Source organism: Adiantum capillus-veneris, chromosome 18 (assembly GCF_014529385.1).
Source record: "Adiantum capillus-veneris isolate H3 chromosome 18, ASM1452938v2, whole genome shotgun sequence".
Taxonomy (NCBI): Eukaryota; Viridiplantae; Streptophyta; class Polypodiopsida; order Polypodiales; family Pteridaceae; genus Adiantum; species Adiantum capillus-veneris.
Genome location: NC_140948.1, coordinates 26,930,119 through 26,955,346, shown reverse-complemented (window position 1 = coordinate 26,955,346; position 25,228 = coordinate 26,930,119). Strand labels below are relative to the sequence as shown.

Sequence of the window (25,228 nt, the reverse complement as noted above, 5' to 3'; positions counted from 1 at the left end):
TATCTCTAAAGGAGTTTATAGCGGCCGCTACCGGGATAGAAGGGCCACCAGATGGACCAGAAGACGACCTGCTGGAGTGGTTGCAGGCTACCCACTCTATGTCTTACTATGTGGTCTCCATTCAAGCCTTGCCAGAGGATAAACCATTTTCCAGTGTTGCTACAGTGACTGAGCCCAGTGCACCGACTCCATTGCTCCCAGAGGTTGATAGCTCAACTGGCCTCTCAGTAGAAGCCTTTGGACTTGGTGAGCCTATCAAAGACCATAGAAGGGGTAAGAAATCTCCTTTACAAGAGTTCACCCACGCCACACCCTCAGCCTCACCTGTGTCTGATACCCTGCCCCAGTCCAAGCTATCCTATATACTAGATGAACTTCCCTTCGACGAGCTTCCAACGGGATGGTTACAGGAAGAGTATGCCAATTTCAATATCAATCAGACGCCAGATCATGATGTTTAGAAGCTCACAGAGGTGGCAAGGTCTTCTCTTCTTGATGCATCCTCGCCAACTACCCCGCTTGACCCCATCAGAGAAGTCAACCTAGGCGACCTTGACAACCATCAACCCATTCTGTTAGCGGCTTGGTTATGGGATCACTTGCGCTACTCGACCAGGTAATCTCTTTTGTGCACTCTTTCAAGGATGTGTTTGCCTAGTCTTACCACGATTTGGAAGGGATCCCAACAGAGTTAGGAGTCCACACAATCCATCTGGTTGAGGCGGCTAATCCGTTCAGAGGACAGGCTTACAAGCTCAACCCCAAGTATGCAAAAGCAGTCAAAGTTGAGTTAGAAAAAATGCAAGAAGAAGGTATTATTGTGCCAGTGGAGCACTCAGAATGGTTGTCCCCTATGGTTATCGCTCCCAAGAAGCAGTCCAACAAAATTCGAGTTGGCGTCGACTACCGGGCTCTAAACAAAGTGACAATCCCGGATGGATTTCCGACCCCTTTCATTGAGAGAGTCCTCGAAGATGTCACTGGGCATGTACTGTACAGTTTCATGGACGGGTTCAACGGCTACAATCAGTTAGGAATACATCCTAACGACCAGGTAAAGACAGCTTTTGTCACTCCATGGGAATTTTATCTACAAAAGGATGTCCTTTGGGCTGAAAAACGCTCCTCCTTCATTCAATCGTACTGTCTACATCATATTTTGTCCCCTGCTCAACGACAATCTCAGAATCTTCATGGATGATTTTTCCACCTTCTCTGGCGCCCAATGTTCCACCCCGGTGGAAAACTTGGAGGAGCACCTGGCTCAACTCTCTGCAGTCTTCTCGAAGTGTCGCGAGGCGCGCCTTAAGCTCAATCCAAACAAGTGTCACTTTTTGGTGACTCAAGGTACGCTTTTAGGTCATGTCGTGTCTGCTGAAGGTTTAGCACCTGACCCTGAGAAAATAGTGGCCATTTTAAGATTGCCCCCTCCACTTAATCCCAAAGGTGTTCAAAGCTTTGTAGGCCATACAGGCTATCATCGGAGGTTCATTCGCATGTATGCAAAGGTTGCCCAACCCTTGACTCGCCTGACTAGTGCTGCTGTACCCTTTTAGTGGTCCACAGTTGAATCCCAAGCTTTTGCCTATCTCAAAAAGCGCCTAATTGAGGCACCTATTTTAGTTGCTCTTGATTGGTCCACTCCTTTTCATGTCCATACTGTTGCTAGTCAAATTTGCGGTCAGCGCGGTCTTGACTCAGCCTAGCAAGGAGTTCAACCTAGATCCCCGGTCCACTATGCTAGTCACCTGCTCAGAAAGGCTGAGCGCAACTACAATACCACATAAAGGGAAGGTTTGGCTATGGTGTATTCTTTACAAAAGTTTCGTCATTACTTGTTAGGGGTTCACTTCACTATTATCATGGATCATCATGCGTTGCGCTATCTTCTGAATAAACCCCAAGTTGCAGGAAGAGTATGGAGGTGGCTACTGATATTCCAGGAATTTGATTTCGACGTTGTTCTCCATCCAGGCAAGCGGCAAGCCATGGCCGACCACCTCTCTTGCATACACACAGGTGAGCTAGATACTGGGGTTGATGATGACTTTCCGGACAATCGACACGACCCCGGAATGGTATGGAGATGTGTTACATTTGCTCTCTACTGGCCTATATCCTAAGAATGCTTCTCCCTTGCAAAAAAGAAGACTCTTGCTGAAGTCTAGACCCTTCTCTCTGATTGGCGGACAGCTCTACCAATCTGGGCCAGATGGTGTGCTGTGTAGGTGCGTCTCCCCTCATGAAGTCGACCACATTCTAGAAGATGCACACAGTGGTCCTACAGGTGGCCATAGCCCTGGTCACATCACGGCACAAAAAATCTTATAGACAGGCTTATGGTGGCCCTATCTATTTAGAGATGTTATTGCTCATGTCAAGATTTGTGATGTCTGTCAACGATGTGCCCCAAGCCTAGCAAGCAATCCAATCGCCCTCTGCAGGTATCTATGGCGTGGTTGCCCTTTGAGCGATGGGGCTTGGACTTTGTTGGTCCAATTGCTCCACCTGCTCAACCCGGCAATCGTAAGTATCTCCTTGTAGTAACGGATTATGCAACCAAGTGGGCCAAGGTAGTGGCTACCATCGACTGTATAGCAAACACTGTCGCAAAATTTTTGTATGAAAATATTTTTTGCAGGTTTGGGTGCCCTCTGGATAACACAAGTGATAGAGGTAGTCATTTCGTCAACAACCTGATCTCCACATTCCTCACGAACTACAAGAATTTTCATTGTAAATTTTGCTCTTACTATCCTAGAGAAAATGGGCAAGCCAAGAGCACTAACAAAGTGCTAATCGCACTTCTCAGGAAAACTTGTCACCTGCATCCAACTTCTTGGGCTCAAGCTATCCTCGGCACAGTCTGGGCTTATCGCACCTCCTTCAAAGCAACCACTAACCACACCCCATTCTAGCTAGCTTTCGGTTTAGAAGCACTTGCACCATACGAGTTCAACTCAGGCTCAACAAGAGTGGGAAGCGTTCGCGTCATAGTGGGTATTGCTTCCGCAAACCTCTTTCGTCTCTCGAAGTCAGAAGAAAGCAGAATGTTAGCTTCACATGCTCTGCAAGCCGAGCAACTTCGTCGCAAAGCGTGGCATGATCGCCATCTCAAAAATCCGAAAATAACGCAAGGGACACGAGTGCTACTCTATCAAGCTAAATATCTGAAAAAAGCTAAGAAGCTGGTCCCAGCCTGGCAAGGGCTATTCATGGTACAAGAGATTTTGCCACAGGGGGCTGTCCAGTTAGTCACTCTGGAAGGAACAGGGCTGTCCAGTTAGTCACTCTGGAAGGTGTTCCCTTGCCACTGGTAAATGGATCCAGAATCAAGTGCTATCACTCACCTTGACTCTTTAGAAATCTGGTGATGTTATCCCTCCCACCAACAACCATATGACTGTCCCCTCATCAGCTCTCTCTAGCTTTCCCTTTTCCTTCTTCTCAAGTCTTTCTCAACTGAGTTGTAATCAATGTTATCCTCAAAAATTTCCCTATTCTTACTGTCTGCATTTTTATCCCTCTCTCATTTATGTAACCTGGGTGGTGAGCCGTCAGCGTGTACTTTTTAATTGTTTGGATTAACTCTCACTTTTCACCAACATCTATACCCTCTCTCATTAAGTTTTATTCTCATCACAATTATCACAAGCATAAATTTAGCATAGATTGGATTGTCATCCTCCTCTTGTCTCTCTGTATCTATCTCCACTATCTTTACTGTCTCTGCTATCTCGTTTCTGTCTCTATGGATTTCTAAGCCTGTGGAGGAGTTGTTCAAGGGAAAAAATAATTATATAAACAACAACATCCTGCATGTTTCTTACATGTTCCCTATACAACACCAACTCCTTAGACAGATTCCGTGCCCTTTTCTCTGCTCTCTTCTTGCTCTTCAGCCAATGTTGCTACTGCCTAGGATCCACTAATTCATGACCCTCTCTCTCTCTTCTCAAAATAGTCTGCAACTTTTCCAGCTCTGACTCCATGCTTTGCACCTGTTACACTGAGCTTACAGGTCTTCCTTAAGTTTCTCCCTCAGCCCCTGCTCTACCTAGTCCTCGCCCCCCTACAATACTGCCCTCGCCCCTCGTCCCCTATCATATCAGATCCCTCGCCCCCCTCTCTAGGTCTCGTCCCTACTGCCTCGCCCCCCTATACTGCCCTCGCCCCTCACCCCCCTACCCTCCCCTCGCCCCCTACCCACCTGGCCTCGCCCATCGTCCCCCCTACCCACCCCTCACCCCTTGCCCAGGCCTCCGCCCCCTTACCCACTCCTTGTCTCTCGCCGTTGTCTAAATCCAGCTCTCTCCCCCTTGTCCCTATTTACCCCTCGCCCTCCCACTATCGGCCCTAACCGCCTCTTCCCAACTGTTAGCCCTCACACACTAAACCGCCTATTGAGCCCTCCACGCCCCTCGATCCACACCCTTATTGAGCCCGTGTAGTTGCATTGTTGCAAGTTGCAAGCATGTAGCAGTTGCCAGCGTTCGTGTTCGTGTCCATCTACAAATTTCACATCGCTCTGCAAATTTCACCTATCGCTCAGTGTTTCAGATTTTCAGATTTTTAGCAGATCAAGTTTCTGCAAATTTCACACGTCGCTCAGATTTTCAGATTTTCAGTAGACCAAGTTTCAGCAGCACTAGAAATAGAAATCAGGAGTGTGCGTATACAGATTGTGATGTATGATCTGTGGGGATATTTTGATGTATGCTCTTATGTGGATTGACAATATCTAGCTAGCTTGCAGTGAGGTAATTGTGTATGCTCTGGGGGTTTGAAGTATACTGCTATAGCTAGTCCGTCAATCAATGTCATCAGGTGGTTATGGCAAGAGGCAAAAAACTGTTGTGCTGAGGAAAAGGCCTCAACGACACAGGCGGCCAATTATGAAACTGAAGCGGAATCAGATCCTAGCAGCCATGGGGTCACGGATATGATGTCCAGTGCCCCATCTGACGAAAGTTACAAGGCCTCGGCATCAAATGTAGATTCCAGCTCAGGCTCAGACAGTTGTAGCGGCTAAGACAGTGTTAGCTCAAGTGAAGGATCCAAAAGGGAAAAGGAAAGCAATGAGTCACCTGATCAGGCATGAAATTGCCAGGCTTGACAAAACAGAACACAACAAAATTTTGCCTCAATTTTTACATGCAGCAGCCCAAGCCATCTCTTGCAGATGTTCTCTCACATGACCAATTTGGCAACTTGGGTGTAACATCGCTAGTTGAAGCTGTCCTTCTTGATGACATACCTGTCGGCATGATTCACGAACTGCTGAAAAATTTTCCCAAAGTTAGAGGACACACTTTGACAGCGACGCGTCTAGGACATGCAATGGGGATGACCAACTTTCCCTCCTTGCAGCCGAGTACTAGGTCATATTCAAAGCTCTCGAAAGCTGCTACCATACATGCATGCAAGGCATTGTTCGAACCGGAGCATCCGAATCTGTAGCATCACAAAGCTCTCTTAGCAGTATTCAGATATTATTTTTTAGTGAGAGATGCTCAAGGATCAAAGGGGAAATACGAAGTACCTACCACATTCTCACGATGTGATGGTCTTTACTATTTAATCAAGAACATACTTTGTGGGTTTTATCAGATCCTCTCTACATCATTGCAGACCAGGGCGAAAAGGTTTAGAGTACAAGTGGAATCACCTCAATCTAGCTTCCAATGTTTTGCCGCGCCATTGTTGGCTTGGGTGATAAATATCCACATCCACCCTCTTGAAGTGGATGAGGATGCATCATTGCCATTGCAAGCAAAAAGAAAGTCTCTTGGCACAGATGATCAATAGAGGAAACAAAAGAAAAGGGTCAAGTGGTAAAAGATACGGCAGAGACACTACGACCTCTGCCATTTTAGAGAGCCAGACTCGGGTGACGCATCCTCCACGACTTCCTTCTACCTCCGTCCCCGTCTCTACAGTGCCAGAGGCCGTCGGGAGCTCCGCTATTCTTGGTATGCCCACTCCTGTTATTGAGGCGGTCTCTCTCTCCCAGGTACCTCTCCCTACTGCTCCTGTCTATACTCCTGCCACTGTTACCACACCCTTCTCACCACCTGTGGTACCCTCGTCATTCTCTCCCATCTCCAACTCACTCACTGAACGTGCTACCACTATCACCCTGACATCCACTATGTCACGAGGACGTGGCAACTGCTAACCTTAGTTGTTGGTTTCTTTCCAATGATTTTTGTTTAATTTTTGAGACCCTCTTTTTGAACTTGCAAATGGTCGCACATTGTATGGCCATTGTGAACGGTAGTTTTACCCGCAGACGAGAAGTTGGTCGGCACTGGAATTCGTATAGTAAGAGGATGTCTAGGCTCAGTTCAAGATCATGTAGGTGCCACCATCGCACCTGGCAAGTTGGTGGATACTAGGAAGTGAACTCAATAAAGGTACAATGTCAAGGTGGGGTCACCAAAGGAAAGTACGCAACAGCTGGGCTACATTGTATTTTTTGATGCGGTCCCAGTGGGGATTGATAGACATATAACCAATGGGAGTCCAACGGAAGCATCCCCTAAAATTTAGGGAACTGCTATTTTGGGCCATGAAATCTGTTCAGGTCATTAGCTTCAGAATGACAAGGAGAACATTTTATTACTCTGCTGCAAAGTCAACTGATGCACCAATTGAGAGATTTTTAAACGGGAAGCCCAATGAGGGGAAATTGCATGTATGAGTGTCAAGTGGCACTTTTGGCCAATTTACCAAGTCTGGAAGAACAGAACTCGTAACTGACTTTTTGGAGCAGTTTTGGAGGCTGATAACTCTGATTTCAGCCATTTCTCTCCATTTTTGAGCTTCCCATGACTTTACCTAGGACCAAGGAGCTCATTTTCAGCATTAGAAGGCATCATATGCGTGTTTACAGGGCTGTTTTGCTGCGTTTTCAACGATACGTAGGTTTTGGCAGCCCTGGAAATCTTCCCCTTTTGCATCTATTTGTTCACAAATACATTACAGGTCAAGCACAGAAGAGGGGGCGCTCGATTTATGCTGGGGGAAGGCTTCATTTTACAGATGGTCACAGGTTAAGAGCTATGGAGTGCTCCCTTTTCACTCTATGTATAGTGTTGTGCTAGGAGTGATGACCTGCACACTACACACTGCTCTCTCCCCCCCCTACGTGCACTTATGTGATGCCCCACAAGAGGATTCTTCATTTGATTGGTGTAGAGCTGTGTGGTTTCATGCTTTTGTGCCGAGGCAACAGCCTCCCTGAGCAGGAACAGGAGTAGCTAATTGCTACTCCAAAGCAGGCACCGGTGAGGGTCATAACCTCACCAAACAGGTGCGTTTTCAGCGCTGTGTACGCGCTGTTTTTGGACTGTTTTGTAGCCGCCATGATGCCTAAATCATTCGGAACTTTGCCCACTATTAGATGACAGTTCGGGGGCTGTTTAGGGCTGAAAACAGATGAAAAACCAATAAATACAGCGTGCTGAATTTACTGTTTTTGGGAAGGAATCAGAGGGTTTATGCCAATGGAAGTGAGTTCTAGTAGGGAAATTGGTTTCGGGCAAGTTTTGGGGTTGTTATGTTGCCGAAATTTTACCAGAATAGGTGGTATCTAGCTGGGTACAGGTCAAGAATTCCCAAGACTCTTCTTTGTAATTATCCTCTCGAAGAATAAAGAAATATCGAAAGAGGCGCCAATTTTGGGGCCTATAGGTTGTCGGCGTACGCTCGGAGCATTCTAGCTTCCGAGTTGTGTGTGCTTAAGTGTTAATTCCCGTCGTAGGGTACCTTTCTAAAGTGCTCTGTGTGTGTGTGCTACTGATGCTTCTTCCAGTGGAACAGACTCTATCTCCTTGTTCAGAATTTGCAAAGAGAACCTACAGGAGTCGAGAAATGCTATTGCAATGATTGAACCCACCAAAAGCACTTGGCCACATATGCGGCCATGGAAGGCTACTTGCGAGTTGCAAAGAGTGCCATTGCTGATAGAGATGCTACCATTTTCGCCCTACATCAGACTTTGCATGTAAAGTCCCAGATAATTGATGACTTCAAAGCTCAAATGAAAGGATTTCTGGACATGCTAGTCCAGGGGGACATGGGGTTTCAACAGCAGCCTCAAGCTACCATGGGATATGGGTGGGCTCGTCCCGCGAGATCAGTACATACGCCCATGGGATATGGAGAGCACAATCATCGATAGTTTTGGGGAGGTGCTCCATCACAACAGTAGTTTGACTACTATCCTCGGGGATTTCAACAGCCTAGCACCTTTGGCTCCTTACCACACATGTCATCCTCACAGATGGCTCCTTGTGACGGCTTCGTAGACGCACATCGACATGGGTGTGCGAGTCGGCGGCCTCAGTACACTTCAGGCCAGGTACTCCCATCCGCCGAGCAGTAGGTGGCTACTCCTTTCGCTAAGAGTCAGTTTGTGAAGAGCGCTCATAGAGTCCAAAGTTTTCCCATCGATCTGATGGCTCCACCTCCAGAGTCTGATACTTCGGGTGCAGCAGTGTCCACAACTCTATCTCTTAGACGATAGAATCGGGAGCTCACCATTGTACAGATGCAGTACCTAGTGGTTTTCTTTCACAGTTTTTCAGTATCCCTCTCCCCGAGACGGTGAGCGGTCTTTTGGCAGGCAACCTGTAGTAGCAGGCTACAGTGTCACTTTCACAGGACACACAATTAGTACAGGTGGTCTGGTCTGGTTCACACTGGACGGACTCTCTGGGTTGGGCAGTGACATTTTGCAAGGATACGGACGGTGGTCTAGTGGACATCGTGGCCAGGTCATCACCACCACTCAGGAGATAGACTTAGATGGCTGACATTTATGAGCCGTTGGTGGCTCTTTATGGTTGTACATATGAGTAGTAGTTGTTGGGTCATCATGTATCATCTTCTTCATATATGGTCCAGCGTCGTCGTCTAGAGTAGAGAGTCTATACACAGAGCACGTCTGCACCATCCTTGCACATGTGAGCCTCAACACCCCCATTGTACTCATGAGTTCTGGGCTGGAGGTGAGTGTGTTGCACGCCAGAGTCTGTACTGGTTCCTTGGTGTGCTGCTGTGCCTCTGTGTTGATTTGCTGTTATCTGTTGTTTCCTGTGTTTTCATTCTGTTTTGACTGAGATGTCAGACACATTGCACTGAGGAGCACCCACTGTAGAGAGCACGACACACTATCCACGCTACAATTATACTCAGTTCTCAAACAATGGTTTCAACAAAGAGTTGTCTATGTGCTTGTATATGTGTGTGTTATCTGGCATGCTTGCTACTCAATTTTGACATCAGATTATGCTTAATTAAGTGTGATGTGGCACAAGATACATGAATGTGTTAGTTCTAGGACTTTTGAAGATGTTGACGTACTTATTTCATAAGATGGCTATCTTTAGGAAAGAACCTTGTGTATGATGGGCAGAACGGGTGATTGAGGGATTTTGAAGTGTATTGTAGATGTAGAGCTGGAAATTGTTATTTTATGTCTTGTCCCACAATGGCAAGGTTTTCATATTTTTTTGCTTACTGGAGATTGGCATTTTGTTTGGGTTTATAGGTACAATGTGTCATTGCAAAATTCCTGTATTGGCAACCACTGTGCAATTCATTGTGGGGTGTGCATTGGCCAAGATGGTAAGCTACTCTATTCCTCATTCTTAGATGCCATAGATGTACTTCATGAAGTAAAGTGAACATGTCTTTTTAACACTTTTGATTGCCAGTCTTTGTACTGTTTATATGATCACTTAATTGGTAAACGGAAAAAAACTCCAAAGTACAAAAAACGCTTGCACTCTTTGTAACAAGAAGGCAATTGCCAATTACAAAACATGGCTGAAGCCAAATTGCAAGATACAACCATAGACGAGAAAACTGCTTAAGATCTTTAGGGGAAACAAAACTAAGGAAAAAACCTAAGGATCAGGACCAGGGAAAAGATACATGTATTTAGGGTTAAGATGGAAAGGAGTGGAACGCCCGTAGGGGAACCACATTAATTTGCATGAAAATTTCCCTAGTACCAAGTGATGCAGTGCTCTGAAAAGGACAATGATTTGCTGAGTTTTCCCGACTAATGAGTTTCAAAACCGCCGGGTGTCATGTGGACACAGTTGTGTGTGCCGCGTGGACATGCTACATTGACACTTGCATAGCCAATTTTGTACATAGTAGTGTCTTAGAGCCTAGGGGATTTAGTAATGGCAATTTGTGAGCCTGTTCGTAGGACTTGCTTGGAAAAGTGCATTAGATTAGGTTTTCCAATTTTGAAATTCTCTTTCATAAATGGTTTGTGCATACGTTTTGACGGATGTTATACACTTTGGTGGGCATTTGGCAAAATGTGCATGTAGATTTAGGCTAGAGGAATGTGTCGGTCCAATCCCCGCAAAAAATGTTTTTGTTTGGAAACTTGCAGTCCCAAACGGCTTAAAAAGTGACTTCATGATTTAGTTTAGTAATCATGTCAAAGTTACTTGCCCTACCTACAGGGAAAATATTAGAAGAGGAAACCTGGGCACTATTAAAAGACCGTCTCTAGTACCCTCTTTGACACAATTTTCTGGCTGCCCCCTTTCCCTAGTTCTTCTAGCGTTTTCTAGGGAGCCAAAATGTTGCCATCTATTAGCGTTTTTGGGCCAGAAATCAGCCTTGGTGGTTTGTCCCTCTAGTACTCCAGATTTGCAGTCATTTGTGGCCACCTGCCAGCCCATCGCCCCCTCTCCTCTAGTGACCCAGTTCCTTGGAGGGGCCCATCTGCTGCCCACCAAGAGCCTCATCATTCGCATCATTTTCAGTGTTGCTCTCGCGATGGATTTGCTGCCTGTTCAGCGTTGAAGATTTGCGTTTTTTCAGCCAGCATTCAGCCCTTGAATCCTCTTACATCAAGTGTGCAAATCAGCCCTAGATCTACCACCTTGTGGCCATCCACAACCCACATCGAGCCGGATTCTGTTGGTGTGTTTGGTAGAGTTACCACGGCTACATTATCCATCGACTGGAGTTGAATCTTTCATTGAGATATTGCATCTATGTACATTCCATTTATGCAATCTAAAGCAACTACCACTTCAACAACTCTACATCTCTACCTCATCTCTCTGACTCTTTGTCTCAAGTATTTAGAAAAGAAACCATCAATAACGCAAAGTTGCATTCATTAACGCAAGGAGAGAACAAAGGATTATTAAAGTGTGATTGCTCGATTTTACCTATTCTCTCATTTCCACTGCATTTGACATCACGATAGCGCACAACGAAATTGTCCCACCACCATGAAGAGCAGCTAACTCTCCTCTGCTTTCAAACTTATCGCTAACTCAAATTACATTGCAGGCAACCTAGCCCCCATCCCATCTCTTTAGTTGTGGTTGGGAGCTTCAGCCTATTTGTTTTTCCCTCACGTCATAAATAGAGGTAGTTATACCCCTAGTCTTGCACTAGTATTAGCTGTTGCATAAAGGGTCATCTTAAAACGAATTCATAATGCGATCCTTGCCAAAGTCCACTATAGCAAATGTGTGGTCACAGGTACTTACCACCATGCATCCTGACAATCCTAGGGGTTGTTCCAGGGTTGCTATCAACCAACTATAACAACAAGTGCATCTTTCTTGGGACATATTTTTACCATTTTTTCCGCATGTCCTTGGTTGCATAGCTTATGCTTGCATGAGTGTTGAAGATAGCAAATTGCACTGTTCTCCATTGGTGAATAGTGTTGCCATGGTCCTTTTCTAGCTTCTTCTGCAAGAGGATTGCATTAGCCTACACTAGCTTAGGGGGTTTTTTTTTTTTCAAGAAAAATATCCTTCTATTAATTAATGAAACTGCCCATAGGGCTACAACCTCCTCTACAAGAGAGGACTACAACAATCATGATGGGGAGACTCTCCCAATGAAAAAACAACATATGTACAATGAGGCTAGATCAGGGGATGGGAGGAGGGAAGAGCCACACAGGTGGACACTAGCTTAGGTTTCTTGTTTCCCTTCCATATTTATATCTTGCGTCTTTTTTTGACCTTGGGCAGTTTTACTATGCCTCCCCATAATTTGGCCTCTCTGTTCAAGTTTATGCATCTCAAGTGAACGCCCAATGTGATCCTCATTAATATTTTGTCTTTAAGTATTTATTTTACTTATTTGACATGGATCTAGGTAGGGGAATTTTTGTTGGGTAGTCGATAAGCACATCCAAGCCCCCATTGTATAATAATTAATCACCAATTCATTGTTGCAATAGGTTGGTTCAAAACTCTCTCTCTCTCTCTCTCTCTCTCTCTCTCTCTCTCTCTCTCTCTCTCTCTCTCTCTCTTCGTAATGATTGATTGATTAAATCAAATCAAGGAAAAAAAGGATACAAGAAGTAGGAAACATATCCTACTCTGCTACATGTGCCCAAACTAATTGAGCTATCAAAACCCTATCAAGACATACTAACAGTGCGTATAGCATGTAACCATGGTAGTGCTTGTTCCGTAGGAATGACCTGAGCATCTGATAACAAGGAGACCCACCAAAGCAGCAAGGCCTGAATACGTCTAATATGCCCTCTGACCCCTGATTGAGAATCAAAAAGGAAGGCATTGCACATGGACCATATGTGCGAAAGGCCCAACCATCTGAAAAAAGTGAAAATGACATGGTTCACCTGATCGTTGCTTCCGTCATCACTGTTACCAAAAAGCCATTTGGTCGCTGACATGGAGGTGGCTAGTAACTGCATAACCAAACCGAAGAGATGAAACACCAAATCTTGCGAGCCACACGGACATCGAAGAAATCTATGCTGGCTGGTTTCTTGGGAGGTTCGACAGAAATAACAATTCCTATGGAGAGATTTCTCCTCTTCAGATTAGAAGCCAAAGATAAACCACCGAACATGACTCGCCATAGGAAAACTTTACCTTGAAAAGGAATTTTAGAGTGCCAGGCACTAAGGAAAATTCTGGCCAAGAAATCACACGAGATGTCGCGAGAATCTCGCCCAAAAGGGGATTAGCATCTTTACGAGAATTCGCAGGTTCCCATGTGGAGAAACTAAGCACCTGCTTCCATCAGTGAACCAAATGATGCAAAATAAGCGAGGCTAGAATCCACACAAGTTGAGAAGCATTCACAACATCCCACCAGGAAGCATCGATGCGTGTCTTACCATGTACAATACCAACAGCTTCAATAAGAGCAATTGCCATATCTATCCAAGGCTGAGAGTCATTGCAAGAGGGTCCATCTGCGTGCAAGAAGATGTAACGAGAGATCCAATAAGGCTGCCCCACCAAGACGTTTGGGAGATGTAACATGCTGCCAAGAAAGCCAAGCTATGTGTCACAAGACGGGCACCACGTGCCAATAGAAAAGAACAGACTGAACAGACTTTTAACACTTCATTAACAGCTGAACTGAGAGAGAGAGAGAGACAACACGCGACACGGAGTGGCGGAATTCCACTCGAGAGAGTATTGGCCCCAAACCTTGGTGCCCCTTTCGGTATTTGTTTATATTGCATCAGCACAGTACAAGCTGGTACTCGAGACTTTGCACCTTTGCCAGGAAGCATGCCAGAGAATGAGCCCTAACGTCATATTTAAAGGCCCTTGGCCTGAAAAGCACTTACAGTGAAAAGCCTTCAAAACTCAAAAGCTTCTGGTCCAAAAAGCAAAGCCAAAAGCTGCTAGTGTAATTTACGAAAATCCATACAGCCTACCACGTCATCAGCCAACGCAAAACGTGGAAATCCGTACAGCCTGCCATGTCATCATTTTCGCGCAATTTTCGGAAATCTGCCACGTCATGAGCAGCTACGCAATTTTTGTGTGTGTGTGTGTGAGTTCTGCTTTATTTTAATTCTTTATGTCACTTGGGGCTCCATCGAACGGGGTCCCCATAAGTTGGTAGGACTTCTTCTTCTGTTGCTTGTTCTTCTTAGGGTTTAGGCCCCTCGGACGGCATCTGTAAGTTGGCTCCATTCTTTAGGCTTTGACACGTTAGCGGTTTGTGACATCTCCCCTTCTTGAAAGAGAGTAATCATCTTCGATAACAGCATATCTGCAAACCAACTCAAGTTACCTCAAAAATTTCCGAGGGTCATTCTGAGGGACAATCAGTTTGCTCTTTTTGTTAAGGAGTTAGCTTCTCCTTTCGGCTGTTTTGATCAAGGAGTTAGCTTCTCCTTCGGCTCTTTTGATCAAGGAGTTAGCTTCTCCTCTCGTCCAGATTGGAACTCTTGATATTCCGGCGTAGTAAAATTAGCTATCACACCCAGACCGTATTGATCTTCCACGAGTGTCTTGATGCACTAAAATCACATACCCAGGCAATCTCATCCAATTAGGAATATTCAGTAATTGGCACATCACAATGCAACACAAATGCTTACATATGCATGTTACAAGACACAACAAACAGCGCCGATGAGCACTCCCCCGATACAAACGGACTGCGGTATGAAGCTACTCAACGACTACCTCGTCACTCCCCCTGCAAATAACCTAAAAAGGTCCGGGCCATGAGCTCAGAGGACTGTACAACCAAATGCTCCCCAGACCGTAGTCTGCGTCGCTTGGAGGTTCAAGCATACAACCAAACGCTCCCCAGGTATCAACCTACGTCGTTCGCAGGTTTTCTAGCATACAACGAAACGCTCCCTAGGCATCGGCCTGCGTCGTTCCGAGGTTCAAACAATACCAAACATTTCTTGAGTTCTTGGGTTCTTGGGTTCTTGAGGGGTTCTTTCGCTTGCAAATCTCATTGGAGAAGGATCTTCTCTTCACCCGAGTTCTACTCTTTTCTGCGGGCGCACCCCTTGGCGGCCTTGTGCTCACACCAAGGTTGCTTTTTTCCACCTCACGTCGCACGGTCCACTCTCAATGAGTGAAAAGAGACACAAGGGGGGGTTGGACAAGCCCTTCTTTCTTGGGATTCCTGTCACTCTTCAACAAAACACAATTAGGAATCGCCACGCCCAAGTAAACTTAGGTTCGTGCGATCGCAACAAGCAAAAAAATTCTTGTGGTTCTTGTGGTTCTTTCCTTGAGTAATGCCGAACACTTCCAAAGCTCTGATACCAATGTTAGGTGCAACGGAATGAATGTTGTATTTTCTCAAGATTAGTGATCTTTATTTGCTCAAGGTTCCTTTTAGTTCTTAGGGAAGGAGAGAGCCTTCCGTCTTGTAGAGTGCTATGATCACGAACAAAGTGAGTGGATATTGCGCGTGCAAGTGAATGAGACTGAGAGAAGGAGAGAGAAGAGATACGACACCCAAGAGGTTGTAAGACCCTCCTCCGAAGGCCCCACTCTCGTCGGCGAGGGTGGTCTACTTTGATTGCACAAAGGTGTACAATGCGTATGCAATGGACTGATGCAAGTTGGACTATGCCGATGACGAGGACGGTGGTGACGACGACGACTTGATGGCTGAAATCTGAGATCTTCTAATCGTTGAATTTCGGGACTGTTTCGGTGGCTGAAAATGACTCTTTTGGCTGCGTTTTTATGGCTGAAAATGGGGGAACATCTGCAACTGATCTGGGGCTGATCTGCTACTGTGTTGTAGGCTGAAAACTGCTAGTATCTGCTGCGGAGTTGGGCTGAGAACAAAAACGCTGATGTGCTTTTGCTGCTAGCCAAAAACACTAGGGCTGTTCTGGGACAGAAGCAAAAACGCTACTGCTTGATGAGGCTTGCAAAAACGCCAATGCTGATCTGGGGAAAAACGCTAGCAAGGCCGGCCCTCTGATGGCGATCATGAGAACCTGCTGTCGCTAGGAGGCTGAGAGGTGATAGCGATGGTCTGCTGTGGAAACGCCGAGGATGGGAACTTGCTCGCGATGATGGAGGTCCAAAAACGCTGGGGGTGCTGAGGGGGGGGGGGGTACTGCTAAGAAGTTGCCTGTTGAGCGGGAAGCTCCTGCTGCCTCTTCTGCTAGAAAGTGCTAACTTGGGTTTGCTTATATATCAACTTAGCAAAATTGCCCTACCTACTTTTGTTGGAAAGTCACTTAAAAATAATAAGTGAAAATACCAATAAATAGGAAAAATGGGCTAAAAGCACTGGAAAATTCCCCTAACTGATGCTAATGGATTCTGATGGGAATTCCGATGATCACGCTGTGTGCAACCGGAGGATATGCATCTATGCTAAGTGATTGGCCATGCACGGTCTACGAATAGACTCACAAAAGTGCCAGATCACTGCTAATCTAAAATGACTGAACCGACTGAACCCTGTTGTGGTGTAGCTTGTCCACGGACATAGGGTTGGATGTGTCATGTGACATGAAAAGCACTTACAGTGAAAAGCCTTCAAAAGTCAAAAGCTTCTAGTCTAAAAAGCAAAGCCAAAAGCTGCCAGCGTAATTTACGGAAATCCGTACAACTTGCCACGTCATCAGCCAGTGCAAAACGCGGAAATCCGTACAGCCTTCCACGTCATCATGCCAGCGCAATTTTCGAAAATCTGCTTCATCATCAATAGCTACGCAATTTTCGTGTGTGTGTGAGTCGTGCTTTATTTTAATTCTTTATGTCACTTGGGGCCCATCTGACGGGGTCCCCATAAGTTGGTAGGGCTTCTTCTTCTGTTGCTTGTTCTTCCTTTAGGCCCCTCGGCCGGCATCTATAAGTTGGCTCCATTCTTTAGGCTTTCATACGTCAGCAGTTTGTGACAATATGTCTGGATTATTGCCTTGCCGTTTCTACAACATGAAGCGGATCGGCTTTGTAAGAATTGTCAAGGCTTTATGAGACCAAGGTAATAGAGGCAAAAAGAACGAAGGCATTGAGAGCATTATGACTTGGGGCAACTTTCAATCTAACGTGAAATGGCCATGCTTGATATTTCCAATAAACAAACTTGTTCCCGATGCGACCCGAAATCCAGTCGAGTAATTGTTTATTAGATACATGAACTCCAATAGGATATCCCAAGTGACGAACAATGGAACCGCTATGCACCACATGACCTTTGCCAGCCAAGCTATACCAAAGTTCTTTCTGTACAACTAATGAGAAGATTTCTTAGCGTTTATGTGCAAACCTGATGCTGTGGTGAACAAGGACCAAGCAGACATAGCGTGATCAACATTATGTTTGTCAGCTTTCAAGAACATGAAGGAGTCATCAGCCAAAGCTTGGGCAACCAATTGATTTCCGCGGGCAAAGAAAGCCCGACTATCTCCCCATGCTGAGCCAACCGTGCAAGAAACGCAAGCATGGGATGACTGACCAAAGCAAAAAACAGAGGACTTAGTGGGGGCAACCTTGTCGTAAGGAGCGGGAAAGTAAAAACGATTCTATGACTCCACCATTAATGAAGATACATGACTGAGAGCCATCACTAATGGTGTGAGTCAATTGTGACATTCTATTCCCAAACCCCATACATCGCATCAGGTCTGACAAAAAAGACCAGCTGACATGATCAAATACTTTTTCAAGATCCAATTGTATCATGATCACCTCTTGTTTGGTTACATGAGCATAATCAATACCTATCTAAACATTCAGGATGTTACGCAAAATGTTGCGTCCTTTTATAAACCCATACTGAGCCGGATGGATCAGATTTTGTAACACTTTATGCAAGCGATTAGCCAAGACTTTGGTAAATATCTTATACATGCAACCCATCAAAGAAATCGGTCAGCAATGCTTTAAGCTGGAGGGTGAAGGTACCTTAGGCAAAAGCTTGATCACACCGGTTTTCCAAGAGTCGGGCATTTGTCCTAATTGCCAAATTTGTTGATAAAGCAATGTCAGAGGTCTTTCGAGCACTTCAACAAATTTACTAAGCAGCTCATTAGTAATACCATGTAATGGAAATGGCCTATAAACTTTGAGAATAGCGGAATTAAGAGAATTAGAGTGAGCATTTTTGTGAGACTACTTGGAGGACATAGAGGGTGAACTTAATTAGCGGTAGCAACATAACCATAATACTTAATTAACTTGGCATGAACAATACTTTTGAGAGAGAGAGAGAGAGAGAGAGAGAGAGAGAGAGAGAGAGAGAGTGTTTAGAGAACTTGACTATAGTTGAGGACCGGATTTACGTGGAGCCGGTCCCCCCTACAATAGGCTTTTGTATTATAGATTCTCCAATCAAGAGAGACTTGGTACAATACAATCTTTGAGTTCCTTGTGACCTAGGTGATGCAATGAAGATGGAAAGCTTCATGCATCACGAGCATAACATAAACTTTGTAAAAGCATTAACCATCTCCGGCCTCAGTCCTAAGGCCTCAAACACCTTCGAAGGTGGAGAGAGCTAGCGAGGAATGAGGGTTGATCTTTGTGTTGATTAGCTGTTGTTATCTATTGTTTCCTTTGTTTTCATTCTGTTTTGAGTGAGATGTCACGTACATTGCACTGAGGAGCACCCACTATAGAGAGCACGACACACTATCCGCGCTACAAGTGTTCTCATTTTTGGCATGCCCTGTGGGACCTCAACTGAAGTCTCACTCTGTTGAGGTACAAATCGAGGAGCTAGCTAGGTTTTACCTAGCCTCGCCTACTTCGCCTGCACTACGCCTAGCAAGTGCAGCCTGCTGGTCTGGTGCAGTTTCACCCTAGACAACTTACTCTAGCTGACCTAGTCTCTTGCCCTACTGGGCTGGTCCTCTCTCGCCTTGGTCCAACCAAGCTCTCGTCCTGGTCTAGTCCTTCCTCGTCCCTGGTCCAGCCAGGTGGTCTAGTCACTTGGGTCTAGTCACTTGCCTTGGTCTAGTAGAGTTTAGACCTGTGTTCAGTCAGTTAAAGATCTTCTTGCCCAAAGCTTGTTTAGGTTTGTGGTCACCGCATGACACATACAAGGCAGTCATTAGAGCGTCAAAGCGCACTACTTAGTCCTCTGAAGTACTACGACAGAAGACGTCAACCCTTGGTACCTAGTAGAAGTCCACCAACCTCATCACCCATACCTCCACATACGGCATCATCCATTCCTCCATCTGGTTCTACATCTTCCAGGTCACCTTCCCTAGTAAAGCTCTCTCCCATTTTGTTACAGCAAGCTATTGAGCAAGGAGCTCCTGAGCAAGAGGCATTGACTAGTGTTTTGGCCAAGGTAAACATCAAGTTTCCTACTTTCAAGGGACTCTCCTCAGAAGATGCAGGCGACCATGCAAGGAGGTTTGTATCTCTTTGTAGAGGTCGTGGTCTTAATAGAGAAGATCCTTATTTGGTGTTGTTTCCATCAACTTTGAATGGATTAGCAGACAAGTGGTACAGTCAGTTTGTAGAGAACCACTTTACGACTTGGGCAGCGTTAAGACAACAGTTTTGTGCAGCATTCAGGCCATGTGACTTCCAGGAAAAGGTTTTGGATGAGTTTGCGAACATGGTGCTCCAGCCAGAGGAGACTTTTGCAGAACTCATGACTAAAACCAAGTCTTTGGTTGCCAAGCTTCCTCAGCAACCAGGGGAATTTATGGTTAAGAAGTGGGTGGAGAAGGCTCTTCCCAAAACTTTCCAGCAAAAACTCCAAGAGAGTCTCCGACCTGACGCCACTCTGGAGGAGTTTGTCGTGGCTGCTACTAGGATAGAGGGAGCTAGGAAGTTGTTCACCAACTCCCCTCAGGTAGAGAGCCCCTTAGTGTTTTCGGAAATTCCTTCTGATCCGTTAACTTCTTTACGCAGGGAACTGGAAGCCCTAAAGTTACAGCGAGCTCTTCAAGAGGAGAGGTCCTTCTCTCTTAGACAAGAGAAGCCTCCACATCACAAGGCATTGGAACAGATCAAGTACGAGCTAGAAGAGCTCAAGTCTGACTAAGGCTATGGTTTGGTGTAGCTCATGCCGCTCTCTAGGGCACCCTCCATAGGAATGCCCCCTTCGGGTTTACTGCCATTTCTGTGAAAAGTCTGGACATGAGGACAAGGACTGCTACTACCTCAAGGGATTGCGACAAATACAACAGAATCTTGGTCCTCTTCAACAAGGGCCAGCACCTGCATCCAACATGGTTTCTCCCTATGGCCATCCACACCATATGCCACCTTTGTTGACAGCCCTCCTATGCAAGGTATGCAAAGTACTTTTCTGTCTCAGAGCTTTTATCATACCCATGCTCCCTCATCACCTCAAAACTTCTATGCCTCCATCTCCAACTCCATGCACCAAGAGCAAGGAGCACCTCGCCCTTCGACTCGCCCATTGAATCGGCCCATTTTGTGCTACAGATGCGGGGAATATGGTCATTACCAAAGCAAATGCCCTCTGCCCGAAGGGTCCCCTCCCTGCCGCCGTCATTGCCTTGAAACGAAGGATCACTACAATAAAGATTGCCCTAAACCTGGTGCATCCAAGGCTGTGAACCCAAGTCTAAGCCAAAATGAGTTTACCTTTCCCAAGCTCAATTTGATAGTAGTTAGCACCACTCCTCAACCACCACCTTCTGCCCATGTGGTTACCACTCAAGAGAAATTACAGTTGGTAAAGTAGCCAGTGGGTGTCCTCACCCGTGCCCAGAGAGCCGCTCTCGGTCTTAGTATTCCAACACGTGTTCAACTCCCCCACACATTCTCCCAACAATGGATACTCTGCCTTCAGCTGGCGCCAAGCCCTCCGTCAGTGACAAGCAAGAATCCAAATCTTTGCTCTCCGATATTGATGAAGCCTTCTTGGAAGCAGTGGCTGGTCTATAACAGATCAAGGTACCAGAAAAGCCACTGGAAGAAAAAGAAAAGCCTACAGCAGAGACAATCTTGAAGAACACTTTTCAACAAGTGTCGCTTTATGACATGCTACGGCTAGATGCGAGTTTCGAAGTGACACCGTTACAATTATTCAATCACTTTACCCCGGAGCAGGTCCTAGTGGCGGGCACCTCCCAGTGCAACCATCGGAGTCCTATATGATATCCCATCACGTTGCTCCCCTCACGGATTATAGAAGCCCTCGTCTCACCCTGTCCGTCTTGGGGCAACAATTTTCAAGAGTAATTGTGGATGGTGGATCCGGCATCAATATGATGCCCGAGTTCACTATGATGGCTTTAGGCCTACAGCCTACTCAACCTTCCCCCTTCACAGTAACATTGGCTGACCAGAGGACCGTATACCCTGTGGGCATAGTGGAAAAAGTGCCTCTGCAAGTACAAGATTTCACTTTTAGTTTGGATTTTGTTGTGGTTCGTCTTTCCGAGGTTGAGGGCGGATTTCCCTTGCTCATCGGTAGACCATGGCTGCGATACACTAAAGCACTTCATGATTGGGGAAACGATGCCATATGGATACATACTCGTGGCTCCCCGATGCAACCCATTCGCCTAGAAGGAGGCATGGATCTCGTCGTGCAACATAGTTCTTTGTCCCTAGCAACCAGCCTTGAATTGGGACAGCCTACTCCACCTGACGAGTTAGACGAGGATCTGTTGGAGTGGTTGGATGCTACCAAATCTATGCCTTGTTATGGAGTCTCTATTCACTCTTTGCCTGAAAGTACACCCTCTTCCAATGTTTCCACAGTAACTAAACCTAAGGAGCCACCTGAGCCAGCTCAAAGGTTGAAGGTCATAGAAGCTACTCCTGATGTGCCCTTGGTGGAAGCCTTTGAAGAATCATAGAAGCGTGAAGAAATGTCCTCTACAGGAGTTCATCCCCCCTCAAACATCAGCCCCAGTGGTGTCTGCTTCTCCAACTAGAATAAAGCTCTCCTCTGTGTCTAGCGAACTCCCTTCACAGAGCCTGTCCTGCTTGATGAATTCCCTGCTCATGATAGCTTGAGGTACAAATCGAGAAGCTAGCTGGTTTTTACCTAGCTTCGTCGACTTTGCCTTGCACTGTGCAGCTTGTTGGTATGGTCCTCTCTCGCCCTGGTCCGGCCTTCCTCGTCCCTGGTCTAGTCCCTCCTTGTCCCTGGTCCAACCCTCCTCGTCCCTGGTCCAGCCTGGTGGTCTAGTCACTTACCCTGGTCTAGTAGAGTCTAGACCTGTGTTAAGCCAGTTAAAGGTTGGAATTGTGGTTGCTGCATGACACATACAAGGCGGTCATTAGAGGAGTGAATCTATCTCGGATAGATTGCTTCTACACTAATGACCACATCTGTGACTTGGGGGGATTTATTTGTATCCTTGCAGGGAATACCTTTTCCGAGCACATGCCAGTGATTCTCACTGTGACAGACAGATAGAGGAGGGGGGGTGTGATGCTACGCATCCCAGAGAGGATCTTATTGGATCCAGAGCTTAGAGAGCGAGTGGAGGCACTCTGGGCAAAGAGCTTGGACATGAAGGACACCCGTGCTGGTAGAGTGCCCTCTGGAATGGCTGAGCTTAGTCGCTTCTTTTAGGAGTCTACAGCTCGTTTGGTTGCATTGTTTCCTTGCAGAGGATGCAGGAGCAACATCGAGACATTCCCTGGTTGGAGGAGCAAATGCAGCAGGCTAGGTAGGAGTTGGCTAGCATTGAGGAGCGGCGTCATGAGTTTGCCTTCCATCTGTAGGCATCTCAGTGGACCTAGGTAGGTGACAGAGTTACTGGGGATTTTTTTGAGACAGTGGGGCCACCCCTCTCTCGCACCAGTGTTAGTCATTTGAGGAGATGTAGTGGATCATTTGCTACAGAGCCTGAGGATATGCGTGCAGTTGCTACTGACTTCTACCGTGCTCTGTTGTCAGTTGAGCCTCAGTTAGAGTGTCAGGATGCATGTAGAGAGCAAGGTTGGGCACAGATGCCTTGCCTTGTTACTGAGGAGATGTGACAGAGACTTGAGCTTCCCCTCCAGCTAGAGGAGCTCCATGAGGCCCTTAGAGCACTCCCCCTTGGTAGTTGTTCTTGGGAGGATGGTCTAACTCCCAGCTTCTTCTTGGAGTATTGGGACTTGCTTGGTTCAGATCTTTGTAGCGCATTCCAGCATGTTTTGTACGCTGGCGAGGATGGTTTGACTCCCAGCTTCTTCTTCGAGTACTGGGACTTGCTTGGTTCAGATCTTTGCAGCGTATTCCAGCACGTTTTGCACAATGGCGACATTCCTGACAGCATGAGTGAGGGCTTGATCTACCTGATTCCCAAGGAGGAAAGCTCCTTGGATGAGATTTGATAGTGGCTACCCATTATGATCGTCAACTTATCCTACAAAATTTTAGCGAAGGCTCTAAGCTTGAGGATTCAGCCACTACTAGAGAGCATTATACATGGGACCCAGACAGGTTTTGTCAAGGAGCATAGTATCCTTGACAACATCTTCACTTTTTGGGAGGCGTCTACCCTCACGCGTCTCCGAGGAGAGGATTTGGTGATACTCCTTGATTTTGAGAAGGCCTACGACAGAGTCGACTGGGACTTCCAGGAGGGCACTCTACGGAGGATGGGTTTCACAGATGCTTCGATAAGAGGTGTGTCAGCTCTCCACAGGCGTGCACACAGTCAGGTGCTTTTGGCAGGGGAAAGAGGGGAGCGCTTCTTGCTCACGCGTTCGGTTAGACAGGGTTGCCCTCTTGCCCCCTTCCTCTTTCTGTTCTATGTTCAGGCGATGAGCAGATTTTTGACTTCTCAGCAGGTTGGCTTGCGTGGTCTTGCGCTCCCTATTTGGGCAGATGAGCTTCTTGACGCTGATTTTGTTGATGACTGAGCCTTGTACTTGGAGGGCCAGGAGGCCAATCTGCACAAGTGTGAGCATGCTGTTGAGGTTTTTTGTTGTGCATTGGACGCACTGATCAACTGGAGAAAGACATTTGCTTGTTGGGCTGGCATTACTCCTACGCCTGATTGGTCACCAGGTGAGGGCTTTAGATGGATTCCCCCAAGCACTGCAGTTCGTTACTTGGGTTGTCAGGTTGGCCAGGATTTGTCCCGTGAGCAATACACTGCTCTTCTCCTCATGTCCATTCGGAGGTAGTTGCTGCATTGTAGTTCGGCACGGCTCTCTTTGGCAGGCAGAGTTGTAGTGGCCAACTAGGTGTTGTTGGCTACTATGTGGTACATCACGTCTTGCTGGATCTTTTCCAGCTCTTGTATTAGCCAGCTAGAGAGGGTGATGAGGAACTTTCTTTGGTCAAGGCGCGACACCTAGTTAGCCCGAGCCAAACTAGTCCAAGAGGTCATCACCCTACTGTTTTCTGGGGGGGGGGGGGGGGGGGCTAGGGATCATCGACCCATCACAGTAGAGAAAAGCCCTTCTTGGGAAGTTTGTTGTCAGAGGACTGCTTCTAGGGGAGGAGCCCTGGAAGGAGTTGTTGCTTCAACAGCTTCGAGCTCAAGTTCCTCATGTAGGAGGCCCTTGGAGCCCTTCCATCGAGTGGATATTCAGAGAGATGCGCAGAGTTGGTCTGAGTAAGAGGCTCGAGGATCGATTTGTTGCGAGCCTGCTTCGTTCTTGGAAGCAACTACGGAGTGGCCTGGAGCAGCACCAGTCCACTTGCACGGAGGAGTGCATGAGATAGCCCCTTGTTTGGAACCCCATGGTTAGCACTCAGAGAGGCCACTTGGTTGGTAGTAGGCCTCATGTTTCTTGGGGTCCCATGGCAGAGGGCCCAACACACTCTCGCAATTGGCTTAAGTTTTCAAGTTTGCCAGAGGAGATACAAGGTATCGAGCTACGAGGCATGAAAGGGGTACAGAGCATGTGCCAAGACATTACATAGGCTTTACGAGCTGAGTGGTTCACCTCTCTAGAGACAGCAGCTCCAAGGTGGATGGGGGCCAAGTAATTACAGAGGCTTTACGAGCTGAGTGGTTCTCCTCTCTAGAGACAGCAGCTCCCAGGTGAATGGGGGCCTTCACGCAACTGGAGGTCCTCATCGCAGTTCATGCTTGCTCGGAGTCAGTACCCCCATGTTCTTTGAGATCCAGAGCGAGGGTCGACTACACAGAGTCTCGGTAGGGGCTCCATGAGTTGCAGAGTGCTGGTTTTAGAGGGTACAAGTAGTGGGCATCTGTGGGAGGACTTGTGTCACAAATCCTGACCCAGCAGACCTTGAGACAGGCCACATGAGGCTTTGGGCTTGGGAGAGCTGCCCTCTGGCACGAGTGGAGTGTGACCCTGGAGAGTGGTTTTGGAGAGATTCCTTCTCTTCAGCCGACCACCCTGGGATCCCTTTCTTTCAGTACACTATTCGATTGGGGGGGCACATACTGGCAATACGAAGAGAGGCTCGTCCGACTGCAGGACTTCACTAGCATGAGGAGGGTCTCACAGCTGAGTGCTTGTCAGGCCTTTGGGAGCAGTTATGGGACTCGAGATAGCTGAGGCGAGTCACTTTGTTCCAGTGGCTAGTTGTACACAGA

General features: G+C 46.7%; 1 protein-coding gene across 5 annotated transcripts in view; it reads left to right on the top strand.

Annotated features, from left to right (window-relative positions):
* The window catches only part of LOC147435386 (putative UDP-3-O-acylglucosamine N-acyltransferase 2, mitochondrial), a 144,779-nt gene that overhangs the window by 65,923 nt on the left and 53,628 nt on the right, over positions 1 to 25,228 (top strand). For all 5 annotated transcript variants that reach the window (XM_086488457.1, XM_086488459.1, XM_086488455.1 and 2 more), the window contains one exon: positions 9,557 to 9,633. In XM_086488457.1, the coding sequence (XP_086344583.1) occupies positions 9,557 to 9,633 (77 nt within the window). The remainder of the gene's footprint in view (positions 1 to 9,556; positions 9,634 to 25,228) is intronic.